Source organism: Xenopus tropicalis, chromosome 7 (assembly GCF_000004195.4).
Source record: "Xenopus tropicalis strain Nigerian chromosome 7, UCB_Xtro_10.0, whole genome shotgun sequence".
Lineage (NCBI taxonomy): Eukaryota > Metazoa > Chordata > Amphibia > Anura > Pipidae > Xenopus > Xenopus tropicalis.
This window is the reverse complement of record NC_030683.2, coordinates 84,146,955-84,172,668: the sequence shown is the minus strand read 5'-3', so window position 1 is coordinate 84,172,668 and position 25,714 is coordinate 84,146,955. Positions and strand designations below refer to the sequence as shown.

Below are 25,714 nucleotides of genomic sequence, written 5' to 3'. Positions count from 1 at the left end.
AGCCAGAGTAAATATCCACATTCATTTATATTAAACTATTTATATTAATAAACTACATAATAAAGGTTTTATCTGGCACAGTCTGTATTGTGTTGTGTGATCACCAGTGTAACCCCCTTCATGTTGGTGTGCTCTTAATTTGTGTTTTGCCAGGAGGTATGGCATTAGATAGTGACTTATAGTTTAGTTTAGTACATTTATTGCATTATTGCTAAGCAGATAGATCATTGAGTGCTGAAATCTATTTCATGGTGCAATGTGCAATATTGGAGAGCTCAAAGCTGGAAGAACCCTAGTTTTCTGCTCTGGGGTCAATATTGTACCAAATGCAAAATACTGTATGTATATAGGGCTGAACACATAAATCACTTTTGTCACCAGTCAGTTTTTCCAATGTGCTCCTGGATTATTTTCGTTTGGAACATTTTACAGTGCAAGTTTCACCATAAGTAGAAGTGATAGCAGAAGAGAATGATGGAGCCAATGTTCCCGTTGTTGGACAAAGAAAATAACTGGCACGACAAAAACAAACTGCAGCTTCTCACAGGAAACCCAGCCTGATGCATGTGTGCAAATGAAGAAGTCACTTCATATAGTTTTGTGGCACAAGTAGGTTTGCTTTAAATTTTCTTTTATTAGTAAATGGGGATCCTAAGCTCCAGACTCCCTCATAGTCCTGGAAGTGTCTTGTGCGCCATGTAACTCGGCAGGGTACCTTCCCCTTACTGTATGAATGGATATAATGCCATCAACGCTGATTTTTGACAATGGCATTGAAAAATATGGTTGCACATTAGCATTAAGTACTGACCTGAGTGTATATGGGTGGGGAGTTGAGCCTGAGTCTTTTTTTTCATGTTCTAATTATATTCCCTAGAGAATTAAAATCTGTCTGAGTTGCACACTAGTCCCAGTATGTTGTATATTATCTTTTGTTCTGGCTGCCATACATATTATTACAGGTATAGGATGTATTATCCTTAATGCTATGGACCTGGGGTTTTCCAGATAAGGGATTTTTTTCCATAATTAGCATTACTATACCTTAAAGCTAACCAATATATATATAACTACGTTTTGTACTATTTTGGGCTCAGAATTATCTTTCCGATGATATTCCTACCATGGCGATTGGTCATTTAGTCAGTCTGACAGGTTAGAAAATTTCTGTCGGACAACGATAACATCTGCAAATGTATTGTGTATCTGACAATATCCCTGGGAGCCATACATTGCATTTCCAGGAAGTCACTTTCGTATGATTGGGGCCAACTATTTCATATTCAAACTTGTTTCCTCCGAGTTGTAACTTTTAAGGGCTTTATGCTACAATTTCAGTCTGAATGTTAGTTTTAGATCATTGCATTTAAACAAGAAGACGATTTAAATCTGTAGTGTATGGGCACTTTAAGTCTGCTTAAAATCATTTAAGCACTAAATAAACCCAAAAGGATTGTTTTGCCTTTAAAAAGGACTAATTATATCTTAGTTGGGACCAAGTAAAATGTACTGTTTTATTATAACAGAGGAAAAGGAAATCATTTTTTAAAAATAAAAATTATTTGCTTAAAAGGAAGCCTATTAGAGATGGCCTTCCCATAATTTAGAACTTTATGGATAGCTGGTTCCTGCATAAGGGATCCTATACATGTAATAATTATTTAAGCCTAAATGTATTTGACTCTATTCCCTCTTAATTTCTATATGATTAAGGAACCTGTTATCCAGAATGCTCGGGACCTGGGGTTTTTCGGATAAGGGATCTTTCCATAATATGGATCTGCCTACCTTAAGTCTGCTTAAAAAATGTTGAAGCGTCAGTTAGCCCAATAGGGTAGTTAAGGATTAATTATATTAAGCAAGTACAAGGTACTGTTTTATAAATACAGAGAAAAAGGAAATCATTTTTTAAAATTTGAATTACCTTATTAAAATAAAGTCTATAGGAGATGGCCTTCCCATAATTTGGAGCTTTCTGGATAACAGATCCCATCTTTGTATAATCATACCTACAGATTTAGCACTGCTGAGGCACATTAGCGCCACCTAGAATGCTATATTTATTCTGCAGAAAGCTTTACCATACGTGAGTAAACAGCCCTAGAAGCTCCATATGTTTAAGATAGCAGCTGCCATTTTAGCCTGGTCTTTGTAGCTTCCTGCTGCAGCTCTAGCTGTTGGTAGCGCAGATAACACATCTCTAAGGTAAGGGGGAGTGATTTCTTCTAAATTCTTATTGGGGGGGGGGAGCAGAAGATGGGAGAGGAGAGAGCTGCGTAGACTCCGGCCGTGGGAATGAAGGATTTTTCTGAGAGAGGAAGTCAGATACCGAACATGTTTACAAAAAAGGAGACATAAAATCCTGTGTTTCTTTTCATTGAGTGCAGCGTTTCTGTGAGTGCTTATGGCTGTACTTACATAGACCTCTCTGATAAAGCTTACTTAGTTTTTACCTTTCCTTCTCCTTTAAATCTACAACTGCTAACCATGGATCAGGCTGCAGTTCTTTCTGCACTTGGTGTTACAACCCAACAAGGATATTCTCATTGTGTTGTGAAAAAATAAACAATAAAGGGGGGGAAACCCTTGAAAGATTGTATCTAGGAAAATGATTAGATTTAATAAATTAATTTATTATGAGTTATTTCAAAAAATATGTGCAGGAATTTTCAATCTGTTGTATACACAAACCTGCCTATTCAGCCTTGGCACCTCTCAGGCCTGGACTGCCAATGGATTCTGGCAAATGGCAAAAGGGGCTGCTGTAAGATGCTATAGACAGTCACTATGGGCTTGTGGGGTGCTCTTTGGTCCTCTGTGTACTTTAAATTCCAGGGTGTATTTTGAATCGTGGTCCAGACCTGGCACCACTGTTGTCAGTTGAAATAAGACTTTAGTTGTGAATATATGCCTATATAATAAAAATAACAGAACCATTTCAATATGTAAGAAGAACTGCACTGGTGTAATCACACCAATATATCTTGATTTAAGCCAATATACCATAAACACCAAATTCTAACTTGTGTTCTATATTTTCTCTTTAATGCAAATCCATGGAATCCTAGGAAGAATAACTGCAAAGAGTTCAGTCCAAGATGATTAGCATTCCATTCAGAAATAGCAGGATCAAATTTAAGACAATATATTTTTGATGAAAAAATAGTTAGCATGTCCACTGACATCTGCTCATTTTTGGTATAGTTTTTTGTTATTTATTTTAATATCCATAGATTTCATTTTCAACCCAGCCTGATTCTGTGCTCCTGCCGAATCTTTCACTGGACAGTTCATACAGTTCATTGGTGACGAATCCGCTCTCTGTACTGGCTAGTGTCACAAAACCGCTCTCCGAGTGGTGCCTTTCCAAATTGTCATAGTCCCCAGAGAGGTTGTCTGGTGGGGAATTTTCCCCTGAATGCACTCGGAATGAAGTATTGCGGATATCTGGCCTGGTCCCAGTCAAGTCTGCCTCGTTTTGCCTCTTTATGACGCTGTAAACCTCCAAATTTGGACTGTTCCTTCGGTTTGGAGACATCCAGAAACTTGGTTCTTTTACAGGTGTTTCACTGCTTCTCTCTTTCCTGCAGTAACATCAAAGAAGATGAATGTATATTTATGGAAATCAAGAATCTAACAGTCTCCAGTCTCCAAAAGGACATTTCATAATTGTGTTTTTTAAGTAAAAATTGACATGACACAGAATTTCAAAATGTTTTAAGATGGCTTCTCATTTATTAATTGTTTAAAGGGAAAAGAGAACCCTGTTTTTGACATGAGCTCATTTAGTTGTAGAAAATGTGCATAAACACTATCTGAACTTCCAAAAAGAAATATTATATATATATTTTACACCAAAATATCCAATTCCACAGGAAACCAATGTGTCTCTGCTCATCAGGACCGTTTCCCCCCCAGTTTGCCTATATGTGTCCTGGGTCCTGGCAGAGAGCAGGCTCTTTTCGTTCAGGTCATACGATCACCCTAGAAATAAGCAACTTGCTTAAAAATTGGCTAAACTGGCCAACTGCATCATACCCTGCGTACAAGCTTAAAGGGGACCTGGTAGCCTACAAAATAATACCAAATCCCTTTCTATTATGTTAGTTGAGCAAAATAAACTTTAGTTACACTATATAAATGATTCAATTTTTTTACCCATCAGTCCTGGAATTTACAATCACAGCAAACAGGAAGGTGCCATTTTGTGAGCACTGTTATTAATGCAAGCTTTGTATCACCCCAAAATCTTATGCATTTGCCATCTAGGTAAAAGCTAGGAAGTGCTAAATAGAAAGTTAAAGTAATTGTAATTAAAAATGAGAGGTGTCAATTATATATTGTCAGCCCCACCTCTATGCCTCAAGCACTGAGGTGGAGCAGGTAATATATGATCTTTTTTACTAATCAATTGCTGGAGATTCTAAACAGCTGTAAAGTTACGGATCAAACACTGCTAGCCAGTTTGGATGTTACCAGTTTGTATACCTCCATAGCACATGTGGCTGGGTTAACAGCAGTTAACAATTGGTTACAGGAGGTTACTGATTACACTGATGGAGAAAAATCTTTTCTTTTGGATTTGTTACAGATTGTGCTTTATGACAGTTATTTTATGTTTGGTGACAACTTTTACAAACAATTGCAGGGAACGGCGATGGGGAGTAATGTTGCTCCTACGTATGCCAATTTGTATATGGCAGATTTTGAGAAATCTTCTGTTTATACTAATGCATTATTTCAACAGTTTTGCCCCCTTTACTATCGCTATATTGACGATGTCATTTTGTTCTGGGAGGGACCTCCAGGGACATTGGTTGAGTTTCATCAGTATCTTAATTCTGTAATCCCCACTCTTAAATTTACATTAATTTATGATACACACACTGTAAATTTCCTTGATGTCATTATTCGGAAAACAGGTTCACACATAGAAACAGATTTGTATCAAAAACATACAGATAGAAACAATCTGTTACATAATACAAGTTTTCACTCAAGGTCCCTGCTTGAGTCTCTGCCTATTACACAATTTAAAAGAGTTAAGAGGATTGTTTCTAACAGGACACAGTGTGAAAAAAGATTGGAGGAAATGTCTGAGCGTTTTCAGGTGAGGGGTTATCCAAAAAAGAAATTACAGGAAAGTTTGGAAAAGATTCGGGAGGAGACAACTGAGCAGCTTAGAACCCCATCACAGAGAAAGACAAAAGAAAAAGAGAAACGGTTGGCATTTGTTAGCCAATTCTCTATAGCAAGTGAACATGTGGGGAGGATTCTTAGGAGACACTGGCAGGTGTTACAGATGGGTATTCCTACTGTCACAGAATTTTCTACACCACCTTTGATGGCCTATAAGCGGAATAAAAACTTGAAAGATCTTTTGGTCAAAGCTGACATAGGTTCAGAAAAGAAATACAGTCAGAGATTTCTTGGTACCCATAAAATGGGGACATTTCCATGTTTATCATGTGCACAGTGTAATAACATCACTAAGGGGGAATTTTTTACACATCCACATACAGGTAAAAATATTTCAATCAAGAATTATTTTACATGTAACTCCACTTATGTGGTTTATTTGATTAAGTGTCCCTGTGGCCTTGCATATGTGGGGGAGACAACTCAGAAGGTCAAGGACAGGATTAAACAGCATAAGTCTAATATACGTTGCAATCTACTGCATCTTCCTATACCAGCACACTTTCATGAGATGAAGCACTCTATTTCACTCAGATATCAGGTTATTGATACTGTTGGTCCTCTCAGGAGGGGAGGTAATAGACAGTGGATGCTGAAGAAATTAGAAATGCGCTGGATAAATATATTGGGTACTTTGTCACCAGGTGGCCTTAACAGGGAATATACCCCTATGCTATTTATATAAGTAAGTGATTACGAGTGCTTGTTTTTAACAAATACTGTGTTTTAACAAATATTGTGTTTTGTTTTTATCTAAAAATTTGTTTATTACTGTTTTCGTTATAGGACAGTAAGATTCAGAGATGTGGAAGCTCCAGATTCCTAACAATTCAGGGGTGATTTGTCCCCTGAGTTTTGACATCTGAGCCAAAAAGAAAAAGAAATAAGGAAAAAGAAATTATTTTTAATGAAATACGTTAAAGTAAGACATTTATTGTTCCTATACGTTAGCAGTATATTTATCACTATTAAATTTTGATGCACTTGATACACTAGAGTATATTATGGAAGTATTACTATGACATACACATGTGCTGTTTTATATGTCTTTTTGCAATTTGAAAACTTGATATGTGCAATTTGAGAATTTATATATTGAAAATTTGTATATTGAACACTATGGGTTAAATGGAGGGCTGGAGTGATGGTCCCTCCCTTTCCTGTGGGTATATAACACTTGATTGTATTTGTATGATTAGGCTTGATAAAGGGCTGGTTTAAGCCCGAAACGTTGCTGTGTGCTCTTGAGTAAAGTCACTTTTTTCTACAACATTTCCGGAGTGCTGCTGTTTTTTCATTTTATCCTGGATATTGTTTTACCCTGGCTGAGGGTTCAGCTTGCACCTGGGGCTACAACTAGCCGGTTTGTCCATTGTGTAGCACACCTTAATCAATTTGTAGGTAATATATGATTGACACCTCACATTTTTAAATTCATTTATAACAGGTATGGATAATGTAATTTAAAAAATAATTTGGTATCATGTTCAATTTTTAAAGGACTTTTATTACACAGCTTTTTATGTGTGGATGACAGGTACCCATTACATTGTCACAGAGGGACTGAACTTTATAGTGAAGAAAACGAATTAGACCATATAAAATGTCCCCATTTTAAGAATAAAGCCTTGTCTATAACTCAAAGACTAAGGGGCTGATTCATCAAAGTCCGAGTTCGAATCCCGAAATGGGTAAAATTCAGATTAGATATGATAATTTCTGATCATCGCAAATATCACAAAAATGCTTACGAAAAAATCATATTAGTCACGATAATATTGTATTGGCGATCCGACAGTTACAAAATTTTTGTATCCGAATGATCGTAAATGGCGGGAAAACCATCTGTGCATGATTTTGGAAGCCTCCCATAGGACTCAATGGCACACCTTTTGGTTGCCCTTTTGGTCACGCTTTTTGGTCACCTTTTTGTCACGCACTTTGGTCGCCCTTTTTGTTGCAAAGTACGAAAAAGTCGCAGAAAATACGCAAAAGTTGTAACCTTTAAAAAAAATATGTATTTTTTGTATTTCGGACCTGTCGTACTTTGATAAACGTGCCCCTAAGTGTATCCATATAATAAATAAATGATTAATTGGCTTTATTTTAAACCTTTGGTTCTCCTGCTGGACCTGAACTTCAGCTCTCAGTATCGTACAGCTGGTTTTACCAACTGTTATGTCTGCCCATTGCTTTATGTACAGAAAATAACAATGCTGGGATACGGTATGCATTGGCGGTGGTAAAGAGAACCATGACAAACAAGAAAAAAACTGGGTTGAAAGAGCTCAGTTTGTGCGCTAAATGGATGCCCATGTGCGATCCTGCAGGGGGTGGAGGGGGGTCAGGGAACGGGGACAGGCTCTGGGTGCCTTCATTGCAAATCTGGCACTGACAGGGGGTACTTTATTTATTTATTATTTATTATAATACACAAGTTTCAGTGAGTCATCACGACAGAAATTACATCACTAAACACCGATTATTACTGATGACACTTTATAAGGATGTAATTTACAGGATAATTATGGCTTCTGTGTCTTATAAATAGTTAAAAGAATAGTAAGAAACTTGCCTCTTTTCTGCAATACAGCAACAAACCACTCCAATGAATATCACGAATAATGTTAGCAGCGGGATTGCAGCAATAAGGATGTAATGGACTACATTCTCTGAAATGCCATAAAAGAACGAACAATGAATAATCTTATCACATACCATAAGATTAAATATAATATAGCAGTATGCATTTTACAAGTTCTTTTGACAAAATTGTTCACTTTCAAATGGCTAAAATCTTTCTTTTTATGGATTATTTTGATTGCTAAACATCATTCATTCAAATTTGCCACTCCTTTTGAGCTTCTCTTAGAAGTATAGTGCTACTATTGTTCTTTTTGTCCATGGTGCATGTCCATTTTATAGGGTTCATTTACTATTACTATTGCTACTGCAGGTGTGATCACACAAAACAATTTGAGAATCAGCCCCATGTGGCTTAAGCCTTAAAGCACCCACGTTGGCACATGCAGTGGCCCTGGGTACAGGTACAAAGAAAGGTTGTTTGGAGCATAGGGGCTGATTCTGGGTTACGTTTATCCACAGACTGAGAATCAGCCCTGTGTGCTCATAGCCTAAAGCTAACAATAATAACATTAGATATGTAGAATGTGAGTGGCATCCATAGACCTACACTGAAATTGTACTAAATAGGAGTTAGAAGTAGTCATAGAGTTAGAATATGTGATTTTAAGGCAAATCTATGGATGTGATTACTCAGAGCACATACATTGGATTTTTGCATTGGCAAAAAGGAAAAAGTGTGGCATTGAAATCACAACTCCCATTGTAAGAGGACCATGAACAGAGCTAGCAAATATGAATGAAGAGGAAATGTGCATTTTAGTAAATTACTCTTTAACATTCAAATAAAAGAACATTTTTATTTAGTCTGTATGATGCAAAATATTTTACAACAATTTTGATATGAATAGATACAGTACCATCAATTTTCTGGTCGGTTCCATTTATTTTTTTAACGGATTCCTCTGGATCTTGAGGGTTCACTGTGTCTGTTTCAGCATTTGGAAAACAGAAGTATAACAGTAAAATGTCATGACTTTCAATAATGGGTGAAACCCAGTAAAAGAAATGTAAAGGCTAAATTCTCAAATCTACAGATTCTAGATCACAAAGTAATGGCCTAAGCCATTCTCTACAGACTAATGCTGAACATATCAGCTGTGGTCAAAAGTCATTTATATTGCAATGTTCTAATATAGACAATGAAGACTGTTGTGCCAAAGCAGCAAATAGCTTTAATCCATATGAAGACATGTACATATCTAATTACATATCTCATTGCAATTCCCATACTCACCTATTTTGGGAGCATTGGTAGAGGAATGAACTGTTGTTTTTTCTAGAATAAAACACACCATATTGAACAGACATTTAATGACTAATTTCAAATTATGTGTGTCATGTTGCTGTAAACGAAAACAATGGTTAAAATAGGTTAAAATACTATGTTGTTATTAATATATAATTTGCAGCAGCCCATTTTACACTGTAGACATGTCTCCAGTGCACCCAATAGCCACACACAGGTCAGTGTTGCTGGCTGAGTTGTGTTTGAATGTGATCATCACTGAGAGCATTCATAAAGGTTTTGACCTTCACTTATGGCATTATAGGCATAGACAAGCAAATTACTCCTTAGAATCCCTATGGCCAACTGTGCATTCAGAACCGCTGGTTTAATAGCACAGATGCAGCCTAATAGTTCACAGCCATATATCCAAACTTGCAGACAGTCTGTCTTCTTAGGTCTCATCAGTGCAAGATATTGGAATATGGTAATAAGTGAAGGTCAAAGCCTTTCACTTTTGGTTTTAAGGCAGTTCCATGTGTGTTGCATGAGGCATGTGAATACCTTGTGTTTTAAGAAGGCTCTTAGTGCTTGTCTTGCATTTGAGAAAGGGTATTGTGCCTTTTCTCTACCTAACCAATATGGTTCTTTCACAATGTAATCATCTAAATAGACCATTCATTGTACATTACGGGAGGCTTAAAGTTGCTGACCAGAAGGTTAAAATCTGTCAGACAATAGGATTTAAATTAATTGTACAGATTTGTTGTTACCAGCCATTGATTAAATGATTTAGAGCATGCCCTATCTGTTGCCCCATCATTTAGCTAACTGCTGAATCTGTATGATTTGGATTAGTATATGGGCTGTCGTTTGGGAATTCAGAATGTACAAGGATCTCTTTAATAAACAGTAGCATTCAGCAATATAACTGTGTATGAACAGAGAATTTGCAGTATATAACATGGTGTAATTTAATTCACCTCTGTGTACCTAACCCATACTATTTGACTCCTCTACTTTGCCCACACCTTGGGCAGTCTGTACTGTATGTCAAATTGCTTTCTAAATTCCTCCTGCCTTTGTAAATCTAGCTTTAACACAGGGCTGCTAAACCTGTTCCCCTCAAGGTACAGATGAATAATTCCAAACACTAGAGACACCCACATGAATATGCCCAATGTATCAAACTGTATTCAGGTACTATCAAGTGTATGATGTTAAACCAAAACATTTCTAACTGAGCTCAGAGAGAAAAAGCACTAACCTAATGAATATTTGCATATGAAGTTGTTGCGCATGTTGCATCGATCATCGTTCCACTGGAACCTGTAGAGTCCACCAACCCCAGGGAGGGCGGAAGGCTGGTGGTACATCACTACGCATGCCTCACTGCCACAGGAGGGCTCATCTGCGTACCAATTCCTAGGGGGATAGTAGGTGATATTAGTTAGCCTGAAGAACATAGTGCTGTCCTGGTTTCTACTGCTAGACATGTGTTTTGGTATGCAGAACAAACCTAATGAATATGATAAAGGTATTGCATGGGATGTAGCCAGAGACTCGTGTGGTGCAAAGTATGGTGCAGGGCCCACTACACGTTGCCTAAAGCACCTATACCTTTAGTAACCACAATGTTTTGATTTTTGATATACCATTGTTTCCTAACAGAGATTAGTTAGTCCCCATATAGTAAAATATTTTACTATTTATAGTTCTCTTGTTATAGCATGGCCTGACATGTTTTAATGACTAGTGCTTGTTCATGAGAAGCCCTAGACTATGGAGTTACATAGTTACATAAGGTTGGAAAATAACCAGTCCATCAAGTTCAACCCTTCAAAATAAAACCAGCACACACAAACATATACTAACCTATCTATACACTCACATACATAAACCATATATAACAACATCAATACTAACTGTTGATTTTAGTAGATGCTTGTTCAGGAAATCATCCAGGCCCCTCTTAAAGGCACTAACAGAATCTGCCATTACAACATCACTAGGTAGGACATTCCCCAACCTCACTGCCCTCACCGTGAAAACTACCTACGCTGCTTAAAATGGAAGTTCCACTCCCCTAATCTAAAGGGGGGGCCTCTAGTGCGCTGCTTGTTTTTATGGGAAAAAAGAACATAATCCCCTATAATCCCCTCTAACGTATTTGTACAGTAATCATGTCCCCTCGCAAGCGACTCTTTTCCAGAGAAAACAACCCCAACCTCGACAGTCTAACCTCATAGTTTCATTAATATCCTTCTTAAGGACTGGAGCCCAAAACTGCACTGCATTCCCACTTGAGTTGATTTATTAAAGGGGATGTAAACCCTAAAAATTTCCCACTGTGTCTCCTAAGCCTCTATAGAGGTTGGGGAATTCCAATTCCAAATGACCAATTCACCAATGAGAATGCTGAATAAAGCATCTTGCTGTTGTTTTACATACATTCATGCATTCAGTTCTTCTGTTTTTTAAAGACAAATATCTTGGCGGGTGCTATGGGTTACAAGATGTAGCACCTGTAATTATAGTCCCCATATTGAATGCAACTAAGTTAGTCGTTAGCACATAAAGTAATGTAACAGTTTCTGCTTACTGAAGTACTATATTTAAAAGAATGGATTTTTAAAGACTTGTTTTAATTCAGTAAAAGAGATCCCCCTAATATATATAATCTACTGGGAAAACAAAGCATAAAAAACTAGAGAGCACTTGTAGTTTGCAGTTGGACAGGATAATTTGCAATAAGTGCTTCTCTTCTCTTCCAAAAAATAATTCGGGGAAATCTTCCCTAAAACCATAATAGGCTTCTTCTGTCTGCCTCCAGATATATTGGTTTTATGGAGAGACTAATGAATATGAAGTATGCTAATGCATATGCTTTCAGACTGGAGGGAATCAGCAGACAATTCTCAATATTGACATTTGACTACATTAAACCTGTACCTTAAGAACTAACTTCATTTATGGATTTATGGGGTGCAAGAAAACATGGTAATTATGATGATAATCAATATGAATAATCACAAATGCTCAATTACTGTCTGAAAATAAGGTTTTCCATCTTTCTGGACAATAATCACCCCTGACTGTCCACTGCCAGCCATGTCCAGACTGAGATTCAAACTAGGCTCAAACAGAACCCACGCTAGGCCAATAAATAGTGACTGTCTATAAGATCTTACTGCAGCCCCTCTGGCATTAGTCAGAATTTACATATTGCCAGTCCAGGCCTGGTGGAAGCAATTACTATTATTACTGGAAACCTTATACAATATTTTCCTGGCATTGGTAGTGCATCAAAAGGCTTAATCTCAGCACAAGGGGCATTGCAAATTATGGGACAGACTTATGTTTGGGAGATCATTAGGTCCCTTCAGAGGCAACACATTTGAATGACTGTAAGTGGTGGAGAACAATAAAAGACATGTTGCTCCCAATTATAGCTTTATATGGCACAGTGAGATCTTGTGGACAATATCTGGAAATAAGAACTTTTTGTAAATGGATGCAAGCTTTAGTGTATGAGGGCCAGGGGCTCCTTTTGCAGGGCTAATAATCTAGCACAGGGTATAGTGCACAGCAGCGACATGTGCTAGGGAACCCTGTACTTAACATGTGACCTAAGCAATGCTTCTTTGTGCCTGACATTTGGGGGCACTCAAGAAACACATCTATATCCTTCCCATATGCTACCCCTCCAATACACAGTGCTGGCAGATACAGGCAATGCAGCATACTGGGAAAGGTACAACTCTGTGTGTTTTTTCATGGTAGTAAAAATAGTTGCCTCTAAGGGCCCAAGGTGTAACGTGGTGTGGCAAGGTGCATTGTGGGTAAATAACATGTTTTTTTTTTTATCTATTTATTGCAATTTGCACCTTGCCACCCCATAGTAAATGAGCCATTCAAGCTTGTTGATTTCACTTACTCTGGACTTCCATGTTTCTCTTACATTTTAGAGGAGTTTTATCAAAGGATGTTTTTATTGAGCTCTCATTGTATAACATATATTTATATTAGAGTTCTGTGGCACATTGTAATAATGTGTCTATGTAGTAACTGTGTACAGTCTATTAAAGATTCAGGGGCATAGCACACAGGTTTAACTGAGAATGAGTAAATTACATGATTCTGTACAATTATTAGTTGATTAAATCACTGTTTTTTTTAGATTTTAGGGCAGTTCAGTGAGATTTTAGGGCAGTTCATTTGCCCAGGGCTCCCAGCAGCAGAAGGGGTGCTGAGAAGGAACATAGAATAAAGCACATGGGGCATATTAGCCTGTAACAATCTTGTGATACTTTCATGCTGTGTCCCCTTATTGTACCAGATAATTAATTTAGTTTGTGTACAGATACGTGTTCCTCTTATTGCAGATAGTAATCTGTCCACAAGATGGCACTATACTTGAACAGATGCATCAGACATGTTCACTATTTGTACTTGCAATTTAGTAAAACAATGTTAGACTTAAATGTTATTTGTGGCCCTCATTATATAAACATGTTCATCTTTACAGAAAGAATGAAATTTGCAACAAACCATATATTTTTTTTGCATGATAGCAATGAAAAGAGAGGTAAATAATTACCAGCAACAAAATGTATATGATCTTAGGGATATTATGATTTGTGTATTTTAACTTTTGGGAATAGGCAAAGATAGAAATTATCAAGCTAAAAGATATACTGTATATACCCGAGTATAACCCTAGTTTTTCAGCACCCAAAATGTGCTGAAAAATTCACCCTTGGCTTATACTCGAGTCGGTTGCCATGGGTCCCTCCAGACTAGCACCCTCTGTCCTTTGTGTGCAAATTCGGCCACCTGCAACCAGACCCTCCAGTACCCTGGCCCACTCCCAAATTCATCTTCATCTACCATCCTCACTTTTGCATCCATTTTGCACTAGACATTGTACTTTATATTCTATATAAAATATATATAGTTTTGAAGAATTTTTGCTGATTGAGCTAAGGGGGTATCATTGTTGATACCATATTGTTTTTGTTGACCCTCTTCTCCACTTACAGAGAACAGAGTTTACTGTTTTTCTTTTAAATAAACCATATACCCCACTGATGTCTCATTTAATGTTATTTTATTGGTATTTATTTTGATTATTGAAACTTAGCAGTAACTGCTGCATTTCCCACCCTAGGCTTATACTCAAGTCAATAAGTTTTTCCAGTTTTCTTAGGTAAAATTAGGTACCTCGGCTTATACTTGGATCGGCTTATACTCGAGTATATACGGTAATCAAATATATTGATTGATGTACTGGGAACAGGGTGTTGAAATCTAAAAAGGCATCATGCAGACCAGTTAAAAGGACTATTTTGCCTTTTCACTGCAATTAGTTGCTTCAGAACAGAAAAAGTGGCCTCTTTCTTTTGCTTCATTCATTAAATGAAGTTGGCAATCTGACTTATGACTGATATACACAGGGCCGGACTGGGGGGTTCAGGGCCCACTGGGGCTTCTGCCTCAGGGGCCCCTGCACCCCCCAATGGCCGCCTCCTTCACACCCCCCCCCCATCAGAAGCCCCCAACGCCCTCCGACCCCTTCCCCTAAGCGTGCCTAAATGAAACTTGCCTGTGGCGATCGGGGGAGGGAGGAGAACCCTGGGGGGTACGGGTCTGGGCCGCTGGGGCCCACCGGGTTTTTTCCCTGTGCCCCAGCGGCCCAGTCGATGCTGGATATATACACCATATCCCATACATGTACTCTGAGATGATACCCTTGCCCTGAACAGAGTGTACTGTAGCTCTACCAAAGCTTTAGAAACACTGGTGAAACACTACTGACACAGCTTTATAATACAGTGCTGCGGTAGCTTGGATAAATACAACTGTGTCTCTCTTGACAAATAAGCTGATAATCTGTTTTTACTAAACTTTTAGCAGCAGACTAAGGCTACATGAAGTAGTAAGTAATAGTTAGTGTATTAGCTCTCTGGGCAGCTATGCACTTCACATAAGTTATTACCAATTGGGTAGTAATGATCTTGGGCAAATTATACAGGCAATAGCAGCTGTCAGTCTAGAGCAGCTATTCTAGAGCAGTGATAACATTGCCAGTTATGATGCTCTGCCCTAAAAAAATTATTTGTAATTGTGCATATGTTTAGGGCCTTCACCTCTGTGACAGGAGTCATGAACATTTTGTATCCATATTGTATTGCTTAGACCTTTGTATGAGCTTTTAATTTCAATACAGACTTGCAGACAAATGAGGTGATAGAATGGGTGTGGGGCAATTTTTAGGAACCCCATCTGGCTGAAGTAAGTGGAGATTTTGGTTCCCATGGCAAAAGTGTGGAGGTGGGGTGTGTTATTTTCCTCTTGGAAACTTAGTTGCACAAAAGGAGCTGGATAGGTAGTACAGAATGAATCACGAGGGTTTGGGTACCTGTTTTCTGTTCAAATGAATGCTGGCCCTTTTAACACTTGCTCACTGATGTTAGTTTTAGTGATGTCACAGGTAAGCACTTTAAATAAGAGCATAGTGCCCTTCTTCGCAATTTATTTTGGCTACTTAAAGCTGCTTACAAATCAAAATCATTACAATCCAACAATAAACTCAAACTGAATTGATTGGATTTCAGCTTTTACTACCAACCAGCCGTTTTGCATTCGCACACAGTAAGTTGCTCAGACAGTCATTTATTTTGCAGCCCTGGTCCAGAATGACAAATTATAATTGCTTATTGCATGCCAGTTCAGCTAAATTATGTTTGTATATGATTTTAGGCATCCTGCTGAAAAAGCACAATACATATTGCACTGCTCATCATGTATATTTAAGTGCCTGGGCCTTAAAAGGACATAGTTATACAAAATAATTGCTCAACATTATATCATCATCTCTCATTATTATTTGCGCTTTGGGAATTACAAACACATCCAGTAACAAAGAACTCAGCAAACAGTTTAGTAAAGTTCCAACTAGGTAAATACTTTTTTAAAATAATTTTTCCCAATTGGTAAAAGAAGGAAGGTCAGGTGTTTTTTAATTCAAATGAACAGACTAAAATTATATACATTAGAATGCCCATTTTACATTTTCAGGGGACCAAATAAATAATGTTAAAGGAGAAGGAAAGTCATTTTGACAGTTGACTGCCAATAGATTTGCCATGGGAGGAGGGAGTAGGAGAGTGGAGAGAGGAGAGAGCCCAGAGCAGAAAATACCAAGGAACTTTTCTAGTTTGATGCTGTACACAGACACATACACACACACATATATATATCCTATAGTTTTTAACATAACACTACATTATTCTCCTCTCACCTCTGTGGATTCTCCATATATATGCCCATTTTATATAAGATAATCTATAAGGCACTTTGGAGAGTAGGAATAAAATAGAATTTTAAAGCCCGTACTGCCCACATCAGTGAACAGAATGGAGCTTTAACTAACTGTGTAGACATACAACAGTAGTGTATCTGGGAAAAAGAGAACAGGGACACATAAACCTTGAATTTCATGAAAAGTTGCTGGTTGTTCTGCAAGAAACCAGTGGCATAAATATAAAGGGCTGAGACCACAACCAAGGGGTGGCACGGGGCAGCATGTGACCCTCAAGAAAAGATAATGGGGGCGTCTGCCATTTTGCACAGGTCACCCATGATTTTGTGTGGGAAATTGGGGTAATGAAAAACATTTTTTGCAGGGGACACCAGGCCCCCAAAGTTACTCCCCTGCAAAAAAAAATCACTATGATATTCTGTAATCTTATAGGCTACTCAGCAAGTGCAACTAGACTATTTAGCAGTGTGTCATTGGGCAGGGAGTCAGAGCATTGCTTAGCTGTGTTAGTAAATAACACGCTGCTGTTGGGGGGAGGAAACTGCCAGTGACTCAGTGGCTACACATGGCAGTCTTCCAGATGTGGCAGTGATAAATTGTCTGCATTTGAGATTCCTTGGGAAAAAGTATCTGGGAAAGTTCCATTATGAAAGTAGACAGTGGTTGAATACTGCGCCCTTCTGTGGTTTCCAGCACAGTTCTGTATAGATGCATTTGGTGTTGGCATGTGGTGCCAGTAAGCAGAAAAAATACCATTTATTGATTAGAAACCACTATGGAAATTAATTCATTAAAGGAAATAAAAAATAAATAAAAGATAGCAATAAAAATACTACTTATATATAGTGCTAATTGTAGTGCTGCACATTTTTATTAGTTGTTGCTATTGTCATTTATTCTTGTGCACAAATAAAGGGTTATTTACAAATCACAAGTGTGAGTGAACTTGTGTAAATATATATATACATATATTGCATGTAGTGACGCCATTTAATAGCTGTACTTGTGTCCAAACACGATTCTACATAGCTGCACCAAGTGCCATAATGTCCATTCTGCCTCTACTCACGAATCATGTGCAAGTTCACCTATTGACACTGTGGGACTTTCAAGCTACTGCCTCCCTGGATGTGATGTTTCAAAGCTTACGGACGTTGGTAAGTAAAAGCCCTTAATAGAATTTTAGTACCGATGATTGATAAACTTAGCATTCTAAAGAAATCTGTAAATTTATGAAAGGGGAATTTAAAATCTCACTCCATTTTTATTCTCCTAACATATTTTCCTGCAGGTCATGTGATCATGTGAGAAGGTCATGTAAATGAGCTCTTTACATGTTTGCTTTCCTTTATAATGCTAGTAATTTCTAAAATATGGAAAGAAATAACAATAATTAACAAAAGAAAATGTTTCATTTTCCACCTAATTCACTGAGGCAGCAGCCTTGGTGGGCCCTGTATCCCCCAGTCCGACTCTGGTTGGTCTCAAAGTATTTCTGCTGATTAAACTTTTACTACTTTGTCTATAATTCTAGGGCATAGCACCATTATGTACTTTAAAAAAAACATCTCTACCCATTTGTTCACTGCTATCAGAACTGAAATTGCATTCTGCACACTGTATCATACATGAGGGGTACTTACCAAAATGTAGGCTTACTGCCATCAACCCAATTATACAAGCTATTGCAGTCGCTGGAGTTTTGGGTTTCATCTTCTGTCCTCCAGAGGCCCAACCAGAAGTCCCCTTCCGGCACACGCATGCTCTGGATGAGACTCTCTATGAAACTCTGTTCAGCTTCAGTGAGTATAGTCATAAGGTGACCCCCATCCTGTTTGCACTGTTCCTGGGCTTCTGCAAAATTTACCCTCCGAGAAGTATCGTGGAAATAAATAACCTTGTAGCATGGCTTCTCTCTTCCATTTTTACAGACAATTTGTCCTAAATAAAGGGCAACCAAGATATGAATGCTAAACTACAATAACCTGAAACATTTTTGTCAACACTTTTACTGATCACTCTCATGAAACCAATAGACATTTAGGGGATGACTAAAAGTTCATTTTTAAAATATTGGAAATGTTGAATACCATGGGTATATATCAGTATTAGTAAGACAATGTTAGGTTTAAAGTTAGGTTTAGTGCCTGTTTTAATACTGAGCAGCGTCAGACTAGGCGGCCAGGGCACCAGGAAAAAATCCGGCAGGCCAGACCCGAACCCCCCAGGCCAATCACACGATCCGCCGGTCTACCTCCCCCGACGCGCCACAGGTGAGTTCAATTTAGGCGCGCTCGGGGGAGGGAGTGGAGGGTGTTGGGGGCTCCTGCGGGGGGGGGGGGGTGTGAAGGGGGAGGGGGCCATTGGGGTGTGCAGGGGCCCCTGAGGCAGAAGCCCTGGTCGACCCTGCACCCCCCAGTCCGACCCGAGTACCACAGAGTAGTGAGAGAGGCATGTGGCTGTGCGACAATGAGCCAGAGGGGTAGTTTCAATGCTTAACATTCAACCTTGTCCTGGCAAAGTCGAATGGCCACAAATGCAGTGTGCAAAGTGCAATTTTGAGTGCAATCGCCATGTTTTTTCCCCACAATGCAACATTTTCCCTAGAATTCCTGTGTCAATGCGGTTTTAAGGGGAAGATGCACTTGGTGCAATTGTGCTCACCAACGACAATTACATCCACAAGTGACGTCTGAGCACTATTATTTAGGCACAAGTGTACTGTGATTATTAATGCTGGGTGTAAATGGAACCCTGGAGCTAACGCCTGGTAAGGAGGTGGCAGTAGCTTCAGGTTTCCCCTGAATCAATAGGTGTAGCAGCTTGGTTACATTTTGACACAAGTAATTCAGTGGAAGTGGTTTTATGTGTAACCATCTGTGGGGAAATTGCAGGAACTGCAACTGCACTTGTGGATGTACATGAGCCCTATTGTATTACTTGGAGAGAACAGGAGAGAAAAGTACAGGTGATTGGGCAGTGGGGTAAACAAATATGAAAACAAAATTATTTTAGTGATATAGTTAATATCTATGATGTTACTTACTTTTCATTATGTTACCAATAAATATTCTTTATATTGACAGGCTTTAGAAAGGGAGCTGCTGATTTTTATAATTATCATTGCATTATCCTGTCCTGTTCATACAGTAATTCTATATGTATTAAAATCACAGGCGGAGTGTGACCACCTGTTCAGGGCCAATTAGTCTGCCAGCTAGGCACTCAGGCAGTGTAATGGTATGGCACAAATTCCTACATAATCTCAATTTATTTTCTGTGAAACACAACACTGGTTATTTGTTATCACGCCTATGTAAAGTGAAACTGTTAACATAACAAAAAAAATACATACCTGCCCGAGGGATCTGATCCACTAAGAAAGCAATGGAGTAGAAACAAACACAAAAACCATTCATTAAATGGCTTGTCTGCCACTTTATACCTTGGCAAAGCAATAGCAGTTGAGGATGTCAGAAAGAAACCATCACATTGGACATAAATCAAGGCACAATTAACCCAACAGACAATATTGAAAGGCAACATTGAATGAAATGCATTAAGTATTACCATTATCTGCATTAGAAGAGCACACAGATTAAGACTCTACCATATATATATCTTTCATAGTAATTTAATTGCAGTTTTACTAGTATGTAGTTCTATTTTTTTTAAGCATAAAATGGTAAGTTCAGTATTGTTCTGCCGTTTTATTATTGCTGTACGGTTATTGTGCTAAACCGTGTCAGGTAAGTGGTCAGTTGTAACAAAGCTGTATTGCATTAAAATTGGCATCTTTATAGTGCTCCTGATTCACTGCTCTACAGCTGTAATTGGATTCCTTTATATTATAATGAATTAGATCTAATTTATTATTTATTTTATTGTCATATGCTGGAGGAAGCTGCTTGTAAAAAAAAAGCCATAAGACAACAGGAATGGCTTGCAGATCCACTCTAATGAATCTCTAATTCCTTAATCAAGTGGGAACCTCACAATCCCTTCACCCCAGTTTTATATGCTTTGGGTTTCAGAACAAAACTAATACTGCAGAACTCAGTGAAAATGCATCCAGTATCTTTAAAAAATTCAACAGGCTTATAAAGAGGGGTGTGCTCTTTTTCCACTGATGAAGCCCTTGAACCGTTTGGTCTGTATGTGCACTCCTCAATAAACAGTTTGGAGGTACTTAGATTGTAAGCTCTCACTTAGATTGTAAGCTCTACCGGGCAGGGACCTCCTTCCCACTGTGTCTCATACCACATGGCACTTATATCACTTGTCCTCCCTGTGTGTAATTTTGTATTCTGTAAGATTGTACAGCGCTGCGTACCCTTGTGGCGCTTTATAAATAAAGTTATACATACATACATACTTTTTACACCAGCAAATTGTTTTGTGTGCATTTCCTCTTCCTTTCTTTTGCCTATTGCTGTATGCACTTAGCCAGGTGCACTTGGAGGATTTGCACCAACGGATAACATATTGAGTTTACAAAGGGGAACTATGAGTGTATGGACTTTTTTTGTTTGCTATAAAGAGGGGTGAGCATCAGTGCATCCATAGATATTACACCAGAGGTTGGGACTGTACCTAGGAAAATCATTTTGATAGTCCAGGATAAAGACCTGCTCATTGCAGCTATTCCCTTTGGGGGCACAGAGAATGCTGAGGCTTACTCAGCTATTTGAATATTTGGGTGTGTAAATGTGAAGGCAGGCATTTCCTCCTTTTACCTATTAAAGTGTGATTCATAAATTCAATATATTTGGTATCTGTAGAACTAAACAACTAAACAACCCCTTAACCTTCCTTACCCAGACAATACAAAGCCTGAAAGGACATGCATTTATTCAATTTACAAAGGTACTCCAGGTTTCCCCTTAAGGGGTGGACCCATCGAAACAACTGACTTGCCCCAGGAAAATTGGATGCTATGGCTGTTATGGCTTAGTTTTTGGGATTCACACAAAGAAGAACATTTCAGATACATTTCTTTCCAATTCACAGCAAAGATTATCTGAATAATGGGTTCATACAGGATCTTTTAAACATACATTCCTGCTCCTCATAAATACAGACCTACTAAAGGAAGACAGTTCTGTACTTATGGGGTAGATTTTGGTGTACAAGACCTGCTGCTATTCTGCAAAGAGCAGGGCAGGTACTTAGCTCCCGTTTTTTTAACTTGGCACCTTGCTCTGTAAATAAGGCCTAGTACAGTTTAATAGCAACCGAATAAAGTGTTAAAGAAAGGGTGTTGGGATGCTGGCAAACTGCATTGTTGATCTCCACCTCACTGCTGTTTTAGAAGAAAAAACACAGGTGGATAATTCTATATTCTATAGAATTGTCCACATACTCCCAGGAATAATCTAAAAACTTAAGGTCTCGTTTACGCCCGCAAGTGCAGTGGGCAACTTGCGCTTTTCTCTGCACAAAAGTTGTAACTCAAATTTGCATCAAAATGCGCTCCTTGCACATCTGTATAGTTTTGCTTGGCACTGCTCAGCCCTTATTGCAGTCTGTTCTGAATCAGGTGCAGGTGGTAGCACTCGTGCCCTGTGATAATTGCTGCAGCACAGTTGTGCCAAAAGCTTAGACAGTGGAATGCTGGAAATTATGCTATCAAACAATGGAAATTATGCCAGGTAGACTTAGAAAAGATCTAGCACCAATGTATATGTGCATCCGTGTCCATTTTCTTACATTGGAAACAATTGAATTGGGGGGCAGCGCAATGACACCGGAATTCTGGATTGTTGGAAATGTGCTTGACATTGCACTTTTCTCACTGAGTGGCTAAGGCACAATGCAAAGCAGATTCCTTAGAAATTCAGTTAGTTGTTCAGTCTACTTTTGCATGAACAATTTATTTTGTTGGTTGCATATGCTGTATACAGTTCCAGGACAAGTTCTATTAGCACCAAAGGCACCTATCCCATGCCCCCCCAACACCCCTTGCATTGCCACCTCCTTCCGCTGCCATCATATCTGATTGCTGGATTCCCCCCTTTCCTATTCCTACCATATATCTGCTCCCACTGGTCACTTGCCTGCTTAATCACGGGTCTTTTGCCACTCACTAACTTAGGGTTCCTTTTCAAGCTTGCGCTCCCACCAGTTGCACCCTAGGCAGTCACCTATGCTGCCCACCCCTAGTTCCAGGTCTGGCTATATAAAACTGAGAAGCTCCTTGTTTTGTGAAAAAAACGGCTATTAATAAAGCTGAATACCTACTTAAATTTACCCTGGGTATTGCTGTTGCTTCCATTGAATATGGTATTATCCCCCCTGCTATTTAAGTGAAATCCAACACACACACAGTGGAGATATAACTCACAAAACATTCAAGAAAAGATTCACACACACACACGGCTCACATACTTGAAATTATACATACAAGTAGCCCATACACATACATATACAGTATAGACCAATCCAGGTATCCTTATACTGTCACATACATAGACTTACACAGCAAAGAATGATTCATTGGTACATGCACCTAGCCACAAGCAACAGCATACTTAGAATAGGATGATCCAGGTACACTGATATTTACTTCTCATTCACATTTAGTTGGCTAATTTTACAATACCCTGGTTGCGCTTCCATGCACACATTTTGGGTATGCTGCCAACACATACTCCTCAGTCATCAGTGCCAAGTTATCTTAAAGCTGACTGCCCACCATCTACTACAATACTCTCTGGTAAAAGGGATTTTTTTGGCAGCCCCCCATTAGAGAAAAGAAGGTGCATGTGATTAGTTTGATCTGTAACAGTAAGACCAAATTCTAATATATTTTATATAATTAGTACAGGTATATGGCGATCTATCAATAACAATGTCTTTTCCTATATTCAAATTATTATGCATAGTTTTAAAAATACATCTAATTGATATTTTAGTTCTTAATTAAACTCACAGAGTTTTCTTAATAGAACGTGTTGTATTTATACATTCCCTTAGGAGGGCAGAGTTCAGAGCACTAAGAAGCTGCAATTTAATTGTATGCAGAATAAATCACTAAAATAGTGTCATGTAAAGAGGCACTGATTGAATTAAAACTGATTCAGGGAAGTAACTATTCTGTTTTACAATATGATTTTTTGAACCACGCATGCGTTTCTGCTGATGCTGCAGAATGAGACCTGACAACAGTCTCCAAAGTATTTGTCATATTGTGCATGTTATTTCCTATTGCACACTGCATAGTATGTTGGTATACAGAGCATAGTAATATTGCACTTACCACTCTCAAGACTGGTCCCTTTACAGCAATTAAGAAAAACGACCAGAATTGTTGAAAAAATGGCGATAAGATCCATGATGTTGCTCTCTGCTGATACTTAAATACACTGGTTATAGTCCAGATGTGCAGAGCAGGAGAAGCATCATCCAGAAATCCCTTCTCTGAACGAGGAATGTGGTAGCAGGGTATGAGAGTGCAGAGAGCCGTAGCACAGCTCTCTGCTGAACACAGACAATTCCGAAGCCTTCAGCCTGTGCTGATCAATACAAATCTATCAGAGGCATTCTGGAGGCGAAGGATCTACCTCAGCCAAACCAATAGCAGCGGCTGTTCTCTTAATGCTTCATTAAAGTAAGGACTTGCAGAGAGTCCCAAAGCAGTGCACTGTCAGTTTAATTACTTGAAAGCAGGGACTTCTTAAAACCTCCCTGATAAATTGTCATGGCTGTTAGGGAAGCATCCAGGAGTAGCTGACATATAATTTAAACCCACATCTATCAAGTTTTCTTTATCGCCAATGATTTGTGCTGGACGTTTAAAGAAATATCCGTTTAAGCCTCCTTTAGCAATACTGCAGGGATACTTCACTCACAGAAAGGAACAAATTCATTGGTTATCATGGCAGCATTTCTGTTGATTCCTATGTGCAGAGATGAACCTACTGTCCTATACTGACCAGAACACATCTCTGACATCTTAGGGAAGTTGCTTGGTAAAAATGACAAAATGCTTATTGTACAGCCAGATAATGGTTCATCCTGAAACAAGCAAAATATAGACATTCTATAACAACTGCCTGTTTTACTATATTATACCATTAACATCACAAATTGATATATACTGAGGCATATTGCTTTTGTTTTACAGGACCAATATAGTATATATAGTGGAAAGTATTCCACATCAGCAATTATTTGTATTTATGAGCATGCATATATATTTTTAGGCTGTCATAAATTATCTACAGACTGGAGGTCCCCAGACATTGGCTCTTGTCTGAGATTGTAAAGAAATTTACTTGCAAACAAAGGTTCCAGACATCAATATTAGACCACTAACTTATATTCAGTCAGCTGCAAGCAACAATGGTTCTCACTGCCTTAAAGAAAAGGTGAATCCACAGTAACTGAAATTATTGCTTATTTTTCCTCTTTGGCCCCTTGGCTTCTAGCTGTTTCAGCAAGTCTGCATAGAAATCCAGAGTATGTGAAGGGAGAGGCGTTGCAGCAAAAAAGTTTTCCAGCAGATAATGTTCAGTGGGTTTAGCTGCTAAACTGACGTCTCTAGGCCACAATCCAAATGCACTGACAGGTTCTGGGAATGTCAGTTAGTGGGGTGAGGTTTATTAAGCCACCAAGGCTTATCACAAGATTCCCCCTCTGCTTTTGCTTGCTGTGCAGATTCTAGCTGTGCAGATTCTAGTCTCTCCCGATCCCTGAACTCCACAACAAGGTAGACTGAAAGCGAATACACTCTGTTTCCTTTTCCTTTGCTGAAGCGCCAGTGAGTGACATGATTTCGCTTGAACTCCAGCAAGCAGATCCTGCTGTTTATAAATGGAAGGGAGGAGAGAAGAAATTTTCCATGGATAGCATTCAACTCTTCTTTGTAAGCCATTTACTTTTCCAGGAATTCCCTGAAGCAAAATCAAAATATGCTTCACGTGTGTGAGATTTTGTATGCTTTTTTTTTGTATGCTCCCATTATTTATCCCAAAGCAACAATTTATACTGTAAAGGGGAACAGATGTTGCAATAATAAAACCTAATGCAAAACATTAGAACAGGTGCAAGTTTTCTACAGGTGTATTAACCCAGAGCTACCAATGAGCAGCTAGTATATACTGGCTTACTGTTTAAAAACAAAACACCTAATTGGTTACTAGACCAGGAGCGAATATCCAATGTAATGACATTACTTTCTAAGGAAAATCTGTAATCCCCACCCTTTATAAAAATCCGGTCAAGTTGCTTAAATTCTTCGAATGGGTGTGGCATCACTTGCGGCAAATTAAATGGTGTTATTGTGTAATTCTTTTGGCACAAGTCTGGTGCACCTACTG

The 25,714-nt window shown here is 38.5% G+C and overlaps 1 protein-coding gene across 1 annotated transcript; it reads right to left on the bottom strand.

The window, feature by feature from the left end:
* Positions 1-3,023: 3,023 nt before the first annotated feature.
* Positions 3,024-25,463, bottom strand: layn (layilin). Its single transcript, XM_031906341.1, has 8 exons — positions 23,653-25,463; positions 19,750-19,770; positions 18,038-18,335; positions 10,338-10,495; positions 9,080-9,121; positions 8,703-8,771; positions 7,775-7,871; positions 3,024-3,584 (listed from the first exon to the last, which is right to left on the bottom strand). The coding sequence occupies exons 1-8, from the start codon at positions 23,726-23,728 to the stop codon at positions 3,221-3,223; spliced, it is 1,125 nt and encodes a 374-aa protein (XP_031762201.1). The 5' UTR covers positions 23,729-25,463; the 3' UTR covers positions 3,024-3,220.
* Positions 25,464-25,714: the final 251 nt, after the last annotated feature.

What these genes read in the sequence shown, in the direction of transcription:
- layn (XM_031906341.1), bottom strand. Translation starts at nt 23,728, where the DNA reads ATGGATCTTATCGCCATTTTTTCAACAATTCTGGTCGTTTTTCTTAAT. An exon ending in AGGGACCAGTCTTGAGAGTG is followed by an intron (nt 19,771 to 23,652) that starts GTAAGTGCAATA and finishes TTGCTTTCTTAG; the next exon opens with TGGATCAGATCCCTCGGGCA. An exon ending in GGCAGTAAGCCTACATTTTG is followed by an intron (nt 10,496 to 18,037) that starts GTAAGTACCCCT and finishes CTATCCCCCTAG; the next exon opens with GAATTGGTACGCAGATGAGC.